This window comes from Halyomorpha halys, unplaced genomic scaffold (assembly GCF_000696795.3).
Source record: "Halyomorpha halys isolate HHAL.00 unplaced genomic scaffold, Hhal_1.1 Scaffold65.1, whole genome shotgun sequence".
Classification (NCBI taxonomy): domain Eukaryota; kingdom Metazoa; phylum Arthropoda; class Insecta; order Hemiptera; family Pentatomidae; genus Halyomorpha; species Halyomorpha halys.
Genome location: NW_027109066.1, coordinates 737,162 through 752,045, shown reverse-complemented (window position 1 = coordinate 752,045; position 14,884 = coordinate 737,162). Strand labels below are relative to the sequence as shown.

The window sequence follows — 14,884 nt, the reverse complement described above, 5'->3', positions numbered from 1 at the left end:
TCGACCTGAGGATCCCTGAGCCCACTCTATCCCCCACGTGTGAGGGGTAGAGCAGAGCTCAAGAGATCCCAGCGCATCCCTCTCGCCGCATCACTGGTAATGAGCCAGTGGAGGCTGAGCAAGTGCGCTAAAGCCGCAAACACTCAACTTGAGTGGAGAATCTGACCATTGCCAGAACTCCAATTGGTTAAACTATTAATCTTACAATTTATATCTCAACATTGTTAAATTTTTAATGTTTAAAGTTATCATGTATCATAACCGATAGTGTCATATTATGAACATATAAAAAACATAGCGCTCTGACAAGAGCATTATGATTAATTTTTTTTTAGTAGTATTTTTACTGGTATACATTAATTGTTAATTGTTGGATATGGTTTAAGTTGTAATATAATGGATAAAATTCAAGTGGTCGAAACGGATTGTCCTGTCCGTAGCGGATTGTTTAGTTATGATGGAATTTTATTAAGAGATAATGTTATATCGATTAATTAAATTATTAATTGACATAAATAAAACTAGAAATCATCTGAGACTATAATTTAAAAGAAATTTTCAGATGCACCAAATTAGCAATACAAATACACTCACGATAAATTACGAACTTATAAAAAATATTGGCAACAGTGGAACAATATAGTAAAATTATACAAGATCGTATTGGGGATTTTTTTTAATATTTTGTATTTTTGTCAGTTATAGAGTCAATCGGAATGACAGTAAAACCAAAAGTCGTACCCAACAGATTTTAAGGTTAAGACAGATCGATTTTATCTATGATCGATCAATCTTAACCTTACAATTTTAACATTCATTTTTGGTCTTCCTGTCAATCCGAGTGAACATGCAGAGGTCATTGTATGGTTGCAGAAGAGGCAAATGCAATGGGCTGAGGGGCGCCGATTTTAGTTCAGAAAATATTTACAGATAGTTTTACAACCGTTACAAATATTCTGCTTTAAAGAAATTCGATATTTTTTTGTGCAGACAGCGACGGATCCGTAAGATACGCTGATATTGTGGCATTCTCTAGAACCGGAGGCACGGCTCTGGTCTTGGATCCGACGGTGAGATTTGAGAATAATGACCTCGATCAGGAGGAGTGGGAAAAAAGGAAATATATGAAAAATGCATCCCTTTACTTAAAGATAAATTCCGCGAGAGAGTTCACCGTGAGAGGGTTCTGGTTTGGATCTCGCGGAACAATACCAGATAGAACAAGGAGCTTCTTAGAAGACCTACGTGTTAATATCGGGGATATAGCGATCTTCATGGGCGTAGGTAGAGGGGTGCCGCAGCTCCCCCTCCTTAGATTTCTTATCCCAAGCAAAAAAAAAAAGAAAAAGAAAATAGTGAGCTTATAAGACAGATGCTTTCTTTCTGGAAACATGCACTATAATTAAGAATGTAACATTGTTGAGTTGACGTCTCAACGGATCACAAGATCACAACCTCACCTTTGAAGGGACAATATGGATATACGCCGATTCTTTTGTAGAAAAGGTAAGATTCAATGAGCGCGATTATTCGTCATATACTTATCTCTAAGAAGAATGGGGGAAACGAATAAAAGAGAACATAATTAAAATTCCATTCTTCCTATTGTAACTTACAGTTTGTCAGTTTAGTTATCTCAGAATGTTTGTTGAAAAAAAATGAAAAAGGCCATCACCGCAGAAGAGATGATTTGTATTTTTTATCTGAGGTCTGCCCTCCTCCCTTGGTGAAATCCTGCCTACACCCATGGTGATCTTGGCGGAAAATATTATTTTGGACTCCCTGGGGATAATACATCATCACCTGCATGGGAATTAGCTCTGACATTATTCGTTGGTTTTTTTTTTCTTTTTAGTTTTTGAACATGTCGATTTATGTTTCAACTTATGTATTCCCTTAACTTATTTATTCATTAAATCATTTCTTATAATTTTCCTATTCATTGAAGTATTTCTTTTAACTGACTTTTTTTTGTCCAAGATTTGTATACTTATATATGTATATATATATTTTTTAATTTATGTGTTTCTTTGCATAAACTGATTTACAACGAAGACTATTATATGTCCTTGGTTTGATTCTACATTGCTGTCTGATGATAAATTTATTTAATTTGTTTAACGGATCACTGGAAATGGAGGTCTGAGAGAGTGAGATAAGGAGAATTGTCAAATAAAGAAAGAAAAGAGAAGTAAAATGAATGAAATCAAATAAAACAAAATATTTGTAATATTAGAATTTGTAGACTAGTATTGATTATGAGGAAAAACATTTTTTTTTGTTATAACATATGAATATATATATATGTATATACATATAAGTTACGGTCTGAGTCAGCTGTTATTTTGATGTCAGCTGACTGAGGGGATCAGCTGATCGAATGTATATAAGAGATGTACCGAATACAATAAAGTCAGTATTTTACAGCAGTTCAAGGGTGTTAGATCTTATTCCTTCTTCTCTTTTTTAACATTTGGTTTCGCCGATACTTAACTTTATATAAATATATTGTGTAAGTATTTCTTTTAACTAACTTTTTTTTCTAAATCTATATATTAGTTTGTTTTTTTAAATTTATTTTTTTCTTTTTCTAAACTGGTCTACTGCTGTGACTATTAAGTCTTCGGTTTGACTTTGCATTTCTGTCTAATGATTTGTTTAACGGATCGAACGTGGGTAGCGGATCACTAGAAAGGGAGGTCTGAGAGAGTGAGATAGGGAGAATTGTCAAGTAAAAAAAGGAAGAGAACTAAAATGAATGAAATAAAATAAAACTAAATATTTGCAGTATTAGAGAAATAGAGAGAGAGAGAAATAGGGAGAATAAAATTGTCAATTAAATTGTCAAATGTAAAGAAATTGTTAAATTAAAAAAAAAATAAAATATTTGTATATAGTGTGTAGACGAGTATTGTGAATGAAAAAGGGAGGGATTATTGTTATATCATGTGAATATATGTATTGTAAATATGTCCGATCATGGATTGATTGGTATGTTATGTAATGTAGCAACCCGATGTATTTGGGCATTTCTCTCTTTAGAAATTTATATTATCTAAAAAAACAATAATTTCTCCATGTCTATCTGTTTTCACCTTACAATTCAAACGTTCATTTTTGGTTTTACTGACAATCTGATTGGCCTAGCAGAGGTCCTCGTATAGTTGTGTTTAGGCTGACTGATCCATTGTTCGATAGCTCACAGAGCCCCATTAAACAAATAGCTGAAGTGGCAAATGCAATGGGCTCCGCGATTTGGGCGAGGGGTGGCACCGCATTTTGATCGGAAAGTGTTTACTGATAATTTTACCACCGTTACAAATATTTTTGTTTTAAACATTTTTTTTTTTTTTACTAACTTGAGAAATCAATATAATTTAAAAACTTAAAAAATGTTTTAATTCATTAGAATCGTGATTTTCACAAGTAGAATTTAGTCGTACGAATTTAATCTTTTTAAACATGTAACTGCGGCGGAGAACATATTTTTCTTTTCATATTAATATAAATCATTTTTTTTTTTAAATTTGTATCACTATAATTAAAAAACCTTTAAATTATTATATAAAAATTATAAGGCTAAAAATGTAAGTAACGCTCTTTTTAATAATATAATCGAAATACAGCTAAAAACATATTCAAAAGTTTATTTTTTTCCTTTTACAAAAAATCCGAAGTTCTTGGGGTAATATTTACCCCGCGTTCAATAAATTTTTATCTTTCATTTGGCTTAACTTGCAAAACTCTAGATTAGATGCAAGTGGTTAGTTCCCTAGACGGTTGTGGATCGTTAATTATGTTGTATATTAAATAAAATTTTATATGTTAACGATATATTGTGAACTTATAAAAACATACAGCGACGAGAAGTTTAAAAGTAATGTTAAAAATATAGTTGAATTCAGAGCCCGGGGGTGCCGCGTCTAGAACAGACTTTTTTCAGATAATTTTACCGCCACTAGACATATTTTTGTTACAAATATTTTTTTTTTATCTTTATAAATTTATATAATATAAAAACTTAAAATTCCCTACAATTTTGTATCTCAAATGATTTAGTAATTCAACAAAAGTGTGTAAAAGTTGTATTATTATTTTTTTTTTCAATAAAACAACTTCTGAGCAAAAAATTACACACTTTAATTATTTATTTATTCAGTGGATTTTTTTTATTTTTACGAATGATGCGTTCGGTCGTAAAATATAGTAACTGGAATATCAACATATATAAATTATTATATACAAAATAATATATAAAATCAAATATATAAATAATTTTTTTATACAACACAAAAAATTTGTATCAGTATAACTAAAAAACACTTAAACTACATATTAAAATTGATATCCACCTAATAAAAACGATAAGTATAACATTTTTTTTTTTAAATTCTAGATTCTTCAGGTAATATTTGCAATAAGCGCCGCGATGAATTGAATTATATTATATATTATAAGTTATTTACCTCAACATACTAACCATATATTATGAAGTTATAAAAAATATAGAGTTGAGGAGTTAAAAAATATAGATGAATTAGTTAAACAATATTATAAAAAAGTAATATAAAAAATATAGCGGAATTAGTTATACAAAATCATAAAAAAGTAATATAAAAAATATAGTTGAATTAATAATACAATAAAATAAATAAAAAAGTAATGTAAAAAATATAGATGCATTAGTTGCATTACCCTAGTCGGTTTACTTGAACATACTAAAGATATATTAAGAACGATATTGGGGCTATAATTGCATTATGAAGTTCACAGAGTCCGGGGGTGCCGTGTCTAGAGCAGAAAATGTTTACATATAATTTTATCACTGTTACAAATATTTTCATTTTAAACATTTTTTTTTAACTTTAGAAATCTATATGATATAAACACTTAAATAAATAAATAAAATTAACTAGAATCTAGTACCTTAAATGTATAAATAGTCATAGGAATTTAATAGTTTTTACATTAATTAGATTTAAACATTTTTCCTTTCTATACTTAGGCAGGCAAGTAAAAAGTGAGTCAAGGTAGATGATGCGCAAGGTATTCCCACCTTAATGAATACGGAATGCAACTTACTTAAAGAAATTGATTTTTTATTTATTTCTTAATTCGCTCACATTGAATCAAGAAAATTCTCTATAAGTTGTATTTTTTTTCTTAATCATACAAAACGTAGATTCTTCAGGTAATATTTGCTAATGGTTCAGTGCTGAATTAAATCTTGATATATCGCTCGGTTTAAGTTGCAATTTTATGGATTAAATGCAAGTGGTTGAAAGTACTCCCCCGTCGACTGCAGATTGTTCATCTATGTAATTGCATTATTATGTTATATATAATATAGTGTAAGGTATTTACCTGAACTGTAGACGAGGCCGAGAATACAGCCCCTGATGGGGCCTGAGACCTCGAACCTACACTACACTTTTGGCTAGAACTACACGCAATCTGAGGAGGTAATGGTTACTGGGGGGAGGCTGCTTCGGGACTCAATACCCGGCCTCCGCGCAGTGTTGTCCCCGCCCACACCGCAACACGAAATTTCTCGACTAAATCAATTTCTAGGAGCCGCTCTGGGCAAACTGTAATATTACCGTATTTATACGCCAATATTACTCTTTTGTGTCTTGTTTATTGATTTTTATTACAATGCATTCCCATATTTTTCATTAAATGCTCATTATTAAACTAATCATTGATAAGGCCATCTTTCACGTCAATTAGGGGTAGAAAAAATATTTTAAAGACACATTAACGTATATAGTATTAAATGCAAATTTTAACATTTACAATAATACTTTATTCCTTATTTAACTTTTTAAAACAAATCAATATTATCAAATTAAAATATTTAACCCTGTTAGTGAAGAGAGCCTCGTTATAATTAACATTTTTATTTTGTTACAAAGTTTCTACCTACACTGTAAATAGGCCTTCATCAGGGCTATATAAAATTAAAAATAATAAATAACAACTATTATCACTGATAACAAATCAGGAGAAAAAAATAAATAGTACAAGAAGAATAACGCAAAACATAATATGAAAAGATAAAAAACAGAATGAAAATATAGAATAATGAACAAACTTTTAAGTAAACAAACATAGTAAAAAAATAGTTGTTTTATTGTTTTTCTTAACATCAATCTTGACCATACCCATCTTCTTAAAATTCATATATAATCCATTTATATATAATATGAAACAAAGATAATATACATAAGGTATTCGGTTGTAAAAAAATGGCAATTCCATAAATGAAAACTTTTACACTGTTTAATTGTTTGTAAATTACAATATTTTACCTTCAACCAGTTGTCACTTACCATGACTTAATATTCATATTATTATTTAAGAAAATAAATTTCCTAAATATTCTTTCAACAATTAATGAAATTAGACTTAAAAAAGCTAATGATGCCTAAAACTGTTTACATGTAAACAAAATAAATAAATAATATAACACACATTATGACTGATAACAAAAGATGAAGAAGAAGGATAATAAATATCATGAGAAGTATAAGAAAAATAACGATAAGTAAAATATATAAAATAATTGAAAAAGATGTAGGTGAGAATGACAAAATAAAGAAATAAATCCTAAAGGCATATAAACCAAAAGAATAAGCAGTATATGAAATGTATATGGGGAGGTGGTTGGCGATACAGTTAATACAGCCATCTGGGCAAAGTACAAAAAAAAAAAAAAGTGACAACTATAATCAGTTAAAAATAAAAATATAATAACAAGAAAATAAGATTATGACAAATAGTATAGGTACAAAAGTATTATTATATGGTATTCATTAATTATTAATTCACATATAATGCCTAGATTCCTAATTTTTTCATTTAATGCTTATTAAAAAACTATTCATGGTTAAGGGCATCGCTCGTGTCAATTAGTGGTACAAAAAAATCTATTTAAAACACATTAATTGTATAAAGTAAATATTTTATTCATTATTTTGGTTTTTAAAATAACTAAATATTATCTAATTAACTATAAGCACCTCATTACAAATATTATCAAATTTAACATATTTAAATTTGTCAATGAAGAGAATATAGATTATAAGAAACATTTATTTTTTATTTGTGCCAATGTTTCACCCAACAATGAAAGCCTTCAATACAGCCATAAAAAGAAAAAATAATAAATAACTTATGACTGATAACGAAACAAGAAAAAATAAATAAGTAGTACAACATGAATACAGAAAAACATTAACATGAGAAGATAACAAATATAGAGAAAATATGAAATTATGAACATTATTATAATAAAACAAACTTTTATATGTAAACGAAAATAGTAAAAAATACTTGAAAACTATTTATGATTTTTTTTTACATCAACCCATTTGTTATTTTATTACCCCAGTATTTTATTCCTTATTTAAGTTTTTAAAACCACTAAATATAATCAAATTTAAAATATTTAAGCCAGTCGGTAACAAGAACAAAGATTATAATACTTATTTTATATTTGTGCTAATGCATGAGCCTACACTGTAGACCTTCATCAGAGATATGTAAATAAAATATAAAGTTATATAAACCAAAAGGACAAGTAGTAGAACAGAAAATAACAAAATACATGGTAATACTGTTTTTTATCTTCTTATATTACAGTTTGTTATGTTCTCATTTTCTTTGTAATGTTTATTATCTTTATTTAAATTTAAAAGTTTGATTAATCAACTTTTAAATTAAACATTTTAAATCCTATATTTTTATTCCATTTGTTATCTTTCTATATTACTGTTATTTTTTTATATTATATTATTTATTTATATCAGTTTTTTCTTTTAGCATTTGTAGGTTGAATACAAATAGGTGTATAGTTCTTTGTATCAGATTTGTCAACTGTTTTGAAAATTGGCTTAACGTAACCAGATTTAAAGAGATTAGGAAATGAACCTTATGCTAAAGAATTATTAAACAGGGCAGTGAGTACTAGTACTAGTGAACGAGAGCACAATTTTAAAATAGTTGAAGGGAGCTTCACAGTTCCAGGACTTTTTTAACATTTAACTACTGATGTTTTTCAACTTCATTACTCTCAACTCTTAAAATCTTTGTATGCTTAGAACATCCTGCATTAGAACAGTATACAGAGGAGAAATTTGTAAACAAAATAACTACACGTTCATCATTGTCAACCACATTATTAAAGTGAATCAAACTAGGAATGTTTTCCTACATTTTTAATGAATTAACCTAATTCCAAAAGGAATTATTATTTAAATTATTGAAGGAAACTTCAACTTTATTTATGTACAATGAACAACACTTTTTTTATAATGTTTTGGACTTTACCTGTAGCTTTGTTTATACCTAATTGTTTTCTGTTTATAAGTATTTATATTCTATTCATCATATATTTTTTCCAACAAATAATTTCCTAAAGGCTTCAAACCTAATAATTTTATAACATTTTCTGTGAAATGTTTAAATATAAGTTGCTATTACATTTTCAATAACCGTTAATAAATTTTGTCTTGCTATGAATATTTTTTTTTCTCATCTCCTAACGCTATTTTCCACTTTATTAATTTTTCCTAACATACTATATTAGCTAATGTTGACCATATTATTGCTAGTTCTTGTTTATTAATATTATTGTTAGTTGTATCACTTTGGCTTATATAACTTTGTATTTAAGTTCTTTAATTTTATTTTAATATACTTACATATCTTCAAATGTTTCATTATATCTTTTATATTTTTTCTCTTATGATTTCACTTTTTAATTTTTACTATAGACACATACATGCACAAGTCTGATTTTCCCATTTGCATTATTTTTTCATTGTTTTTTATATTTTACTTATACAGGTTTCTAGTATAACTCAGCTCTGAATAAACGTACTATGAAATAAGAACCACTGACTAGGATTTTTGTTGATGGGTGTTTATTTATCTATATTTTAACCATTAAAATACTTAGTTTGAATTTTTAACATGATCCTGGGATTCGTATCTAGAAAAAATGTACACAAACATGTGTTTAGGAGGAAGATAGTCCGGGTGGCGGCCAATTAAGGTTTCAAAATAGTAACAAAAAACTATTTATTGTAAACCAACATTCTGCCCCACTTTGCAGGGTTGATAATCACGTTCTGATGTCAACTGATGAGAGATTATTCACAAACTTCTCTCAGATCTCTGTCTTTTCTGTAGTCAGTCATAATAAAGCTTTTAAAAGTGAGTGAAACATCAGTTCCTTATAAATAGTTTTTCTGCTATTTTTATACCTTCCTTTACTGTCACCTGGACCACTACTACCTTCCTACAATTTATCAGTTATAGTATTCATTCAACTTTCCTACCTTTCCACAGATTCAAGATCCCTATCGAACGAACCCAGAACTATCAGTTTATATTATGCAAGCTTTAAACCAGTTATTTTGGAGGAAGATAGTCCGGGTGATGGCCAAAGAAAACTATTTATTGTTAACCGTTTCGCCCCACTTTGCAGAGCTTCATCAGAGCTGATGAACTACTAATAACAGAACATCATCCTTATCAGACCTGTAAACATTGGTTAATAATAAATAGGGCCGCCCATAGCTTAGTGGTTAAGACACAGTCTTACCATTGATGTCTATTGGCGGTGCCGGTTCGAATTCGGCCTGGGACGTTGACTTTTTTCATTGAGTGGCGGTCCCACAAAATGAAGAACTTTGACCCTCAACCATGGTTAGGCAGTATAGGACTCCAATGGGAGTCTTGGCCGAAAAAAAAAAATAATAATAATAATAAATAGTTTTCTTTTGCTATTTGGATACCTTTATTGACCACCACTCTATCTTCCTCCAATCTACTTCATATGGCAACTATCTTCTTCCAATACATGCATAATGTGTGGTTTCCAATTACATATTTTAAAACATTTGTAATATATTATAATAGTGTGTTAAATAGAAAAAGTTGTGTTGCATGAGAAACATTTCCTTCTTTCATTATGTTAAAACGATGTAACATTTAGCAGGGTTGAGTATTAATAGGTCTGCAAAACGGAGAATGAACACACAACAGACCAGCTCAGCTCAACACCATTTTATCTGTTAACATTTTGATAGGTTAGGAGCTTTAAACTGTAATAAAGTAATGGGTAAAAACTAGGAGGAAACAAAAACCAAGTGAGGTAGAAGAAAGATGTGACGAAGCTGTTCTCATAAAAATATTAAAAAAGGTGCTCTGCTAGGAGCTCCTCTACATTTAACATAGAGCACAGACTTTAAATTAGGATGCTTACAATCGTATATTTATGAAATTTAGCATATTAAAAGTTTTTACATTTTAAATTGGATTAAATACAATTAACTTAAATTGGAATATGTATCTTACTGTAGTTTCATTGTTAACTATTTTTGATTTATTCTCCCCCTTGTGAATATTATATTCATGTTGGAGTCAATGCTTCTTTATTTTCATGTGAACGATGTTGTCAGAGCACCATCAGCACCAACACTATTTAAAACCATTAGTAAATTATGTTTATAAATATGTAATTATATGAAAATAGTAAACCTCATTTGTGGATTTTATAAATAATCTATAGATGGTCAATTTTTATTTTAGATAGAATAAAAAAATTCAAATAAAAACTGGAAAATTTATTATCGAATAACCTGTTGCACTCAACATTTACAATATTTTTTTAAGGGAATAATAACTAGTCTTTTATTAAAAACACAATAAAATAAAGCAATTAACTACTTTAAAATTATATATTATGTAAAAATAGCAGTTAAAGATATAGAAATGATAATATAAAAGCAACTTAAAAATTTATTATCAAATAAACTTTTAAAATCAACATTTATTACTAATACATATCTTTTTAAAATAATAACTATTTTTATTATTATTTTTCAACACCACAAAATAAAACAATAAACTATCTTAAAATTACACTTTATGTAAAAACAGCCATTAAAAATATAAAAATGTTAACATAAAAGCAACATTAAAAAAAAAAAACTAAATAAATTTATAACATTCACTAAAAAATTACTAGAGGGAAATCACAATATATCATAACACTTTGATCTTATTGAGGAATTTCTGAAAGGATAAAGGATCGACAGAAAAGGTATCTTTCTTTATTTGTTTAAACACTATATGAAGCCTCTTTAAAACAGAATCTAATCTCTTGAGCGCTCCGGGGAGGGTCTGATCAACTTCTTTCAAAAGCGCTGGAATACCTAAGACCTTATTGTCTAGGAAATCTTCCAGTACTGCATCCTGAAACAAATATTCTGCATAATTATAACGAACATATGTTAATAATAAATGATGTTTTAAGATAAGGATTTTAATATTTAATAAACAAAAAAATTTTAAATATAAAATGTAGTGGATTACACAATATATGATAGTTGGTGGGTCTGAGGAAGTGTGAGTTAAGGGGAAAAAAAGACCTGAAAAGGAGGCGAAGTGGATTCTTAGTTTGGTGATAGAAGGAGAGAAGGTTCGTCAGAACACGTAAAGGTAGCAGAGATACATATATTTATGAAAAGGGAAAAAGTGATGCCAGGAACAAGTGAAGTGTTAGTATTCATCCCTGATTTAAAAGAAGGGTTAAAGGGAATCTATTGTGAATAATTTTAAAGGTTGCTAAAGTAGAATTTATTTAATTTAGTTTTGATCCGCAGATAAACCAGGGATTGTTCTCAATAATAACTTAAAATAGTATTTTAATCTTTAATTTATCTTTAATATCTGATTATATTTTTATATAAATAAATGTTTGTCTAAGAATTTCAACTCGTACATTTATTACATAAGATTGCCTTTTACCAAAAGTTTTAGCATTGAAAAATATAAAAAACAAAAATAATAGCTTGTAAAAAGATTGGATAATATAAGCTGATAGTTCAGGATTCATTCAATGGGGATCTTGAATCTGTGGAAAGGTAGGAAAGTTAAATCCATACTATAATTGATAAATTGTAGAAAGGTAGTCTGAAATAGGATGATCAATAACAAAAATAGCAGAAAAAATACTTATATGTAACTGACATTTCACCCCACTTTGCGGGGCTTTATTATAGCTAAGTTCAGAAAGGAAAGTGGTCACAAAGAAGTTCATGAGCTATGTTAATTTATTTATCTGTAATGACAGGGAAAATTGCCTCCTTGGATTTAGAGGCTAGTGTGTACTGGTACTGGTAATGGTATTTGGTGGGGAGAACAAGTCCAGCAAGTGGGCCTAGTGGACTAGGTTGCCGCTGTGTACTAACCAAGGTAGGAGTGTCAATATTCATTCTTCGGGACCGCCGAAAAATGAATGTTTAACTGCCCCAGGTGGGAATCAAACCCACAACATTCCGAACTGAGCGCACTGGGACCTGCGCCCCAACCCGCATGGCCGTCACATCCCTAATGTGTGTGTAAGATAAATCTTTGAAAAATAAGGGTGAAAAGGAGGTGGATTTAAAAAGGGGAGGGTGTTGAAGGAGATCAGAAATAATATTACAAATATACATAGGGGAAAATTCCACTTTCTTTCTGGGCTAGGCCCTGTAAAGTGTGACAAAGAGTTAGTAATAAATAGTTTTTCTGCTATTTTTTACCATTCTGGACCACCACATATTAATGAATAGTGAAATAACAGCGCAAAATATTACCTTGAATTTAATTTGAATCTCGTGGTCACAGGATTCTGATTGTTTCTCTTTAAATCTTGCAACCCATTCTAAGATATACACAATAATTTCTTCTTCAGTTAGCGACCTCAAAAGCATTATTACATTTTCATTGCCCTGAAATAAAGTTAATTTTGAAAATTATAAAAAATATTGAGAAGTTAAGCTAATATTATTATATTGAATAACACAAAGTAATGATTTCCAAAAAGGAATTAAAATCAAGAAATTGTTTATATTAGTGAAGGCTATATATACATTCATAATAAACCATAAGGCCAAAAAAAAAAATTTCCTAAAGGAGCTGCCCATAGATGATGTCTAGTCTTACCAACTTGATGTCTATTGGTGGTGCCGGTTCAAATCCAGCCTGGGACGTTGACTTTTTTCATTTTGTGGCAGTCCCACAAAATGAAAAACTTTGACCCCCAACCATGATTAGGCAGTATAGGACTACAATGGAAGTCTTGGCCGAAAAAAAAAAAAATTTCCTAAAGGCTTCAAACCTAATAATGTTGCGGCCAACATATGATCGGTAATCGACTATGTGACAGATGATATAAAAAACAAAACAAATCCGCTCTCTGTTGTTTTTTATACTGCAAACCGACAGATGACTTCTTAGTGCCTCTACGTTTGCACACACGTCGTCTCTTTTATCTCCTCACTACGCACTCGTAGTTACCAGCACTCTGGCCATCTTCGCCAGCTAAATCATGTTAGCCACGGCGGGCGGACTTCTTCAACTCATCCTCCAAGAGGACAAGGCGGGCGGACGTACATCCCTTTTGTCGATCTACTTCCACGAGAATATCCACTCAGAACAACCACAACCAGGACCCCACCAATCACCGGTGAAATAAGACTTTTTTTAAAAATCTTTTGTTCAATTAATTTAATTTTATGATAGTGTTAAGCTTTCCTTTTGTTTCTAGTTTTATATTTTTTGTTCCTTCTTATTATGTTTACTTATTTAAAAATAACAAAATTCGACCATTTCTTTTCTTTTCACGGTTGGGCTAGTAAAGGTTCCTTTTGAACCCCTACCCGCCGTAACATAATAATTTTAAAACATTTTCTGTGAAATGTTTAAATATAAGTTGCTATTACATTTTCAGCGACTGTTGATAAGTTTTGCCTTACTATGAATATTTTTGTCTTCTTATCTCCTAGCCCTATTTTCTACTTTATTACTTTTCCCTAACATACTATATTAACTGATGTTGACCATATTATTGTTAATTCTTGTTTATCCATATTATTGTTTGTTTTATTACTTTGGATTATATAACTTTATATTTTAGTTCTTCAATTTAGTTTCTTTTAAACTTACATATTTTCAAATACTTCTTTATTTATATATTTTATATTTTTTTTCTCACTCATGATGTTAATTTTAATACTATACACAAGTCTCATTTTCCCTTTTGTTTTTTCTTATTTTATATTTTTCACTGTTTTTTATCATATTTTTCTTATAATGGTTTTTTTCTATTTTTATTTTAACTTAGCTCTGAAATTCGGGCCGAAATTCGCGTCATCAAATCAAGAAATTGTTTATATTGGTGAAGGCTAAATATTCAGCCCACAGATAGTAAGAAGTTTTATTATCAGTAGTTATACTATCATAAGGAATAAGTGGTGCCATCTAGTGGATAAAGACCTACAACAAGCTACAGAGCCATCTATTAAACCCATTGGAAACTACCATCAAGTGCTAATCCTAAGAATTTCTCAATCCCCTACAAAAACCCCTTAATTATGTGTATGTAATTATCCATTTATACGAAACTTAGTTATACGAAACATTCAGTTAGTTCAGAAAGTTTGGACCCACTTTATGTACATATTAGTAAATTTTATTCAGTTATACAAATTTTTTTCTTCCGTGGCTTGCCAAAAGACGAAAAATTCCATGAAAAACGAAACGGTAAACAACTTTTTTCCGCGAATAACATCCGGTCCCAATGACTATTTATGTTTACATTCTACTCCCTACTTTCGATTCAAAATAAAAATTGTCAGTCTCTTGTTAACGCCTGAAGTAAATCTGTATGTAAAACCTAATGAATGCGAAAGAATGATGTATTCAGCCAAAAGCAACATGAAACAAACAAACATAACGCAATTTTTTTTGTCAAAAATTAAAAAATTCGGATTAAAGATAAATTAAATTTTTATACAATAAATAATTGTTTTTCTTTCAACTGCATACA

At 29.5% G+C, this 14,884-nt stretch overlaps 2 protein-coding genes across 3 annotated transcripts in view; both read right to left on the bottom strand.

The window, feature by feature from the left end:
• LOC106692668 (uncharacterized) overlaps positions 1-5,512 on the bottom strand; it is a 277,584-nt gene extending 272,072 nt beyond the window's left edge. The window contains exon 1 of the mRNA XM_067047286.1: positions 5,365-5,512. The gene's annotated coding sequence lies outside the window, so the exon portion shown is untranslated. The remainder of the gene's footprint in view (positions 1-5,364) is intronic.
• Positions 5,513-10,868: 5,356 nt separating this feature from the next.
• The window catches only part of LOC106692666 (putative leucine-rich repeat-containing protein DDB_G0290503), a 36,031-nt gene continuing 32,015 nt past the window's right edge, over positions 10,869-14,884 (bottom strand). Inside the window, exons 11-12 of one of the 2 annotated variants that reach the window (XM_014438751.2) lie at positions 12,651-12,785; positions 10,869-11,265 (exon numbers count right to left, since the gene is read on the bottom strand). In XM_014438751.2, the coding sequence (XP_014294237.1) occupies positions 11,056-11,265; positions 12,651-12,785 (345 nt within the window). In that variant the 3' untranslated portion in view covers positions 10,869-11,055. The remainder of the gene's footprint in view (positions 11,266-12,650; positions 12,786-14,884) is intronic. The other variant, XM_014438750.2, reaches the window with a different exon arrangement.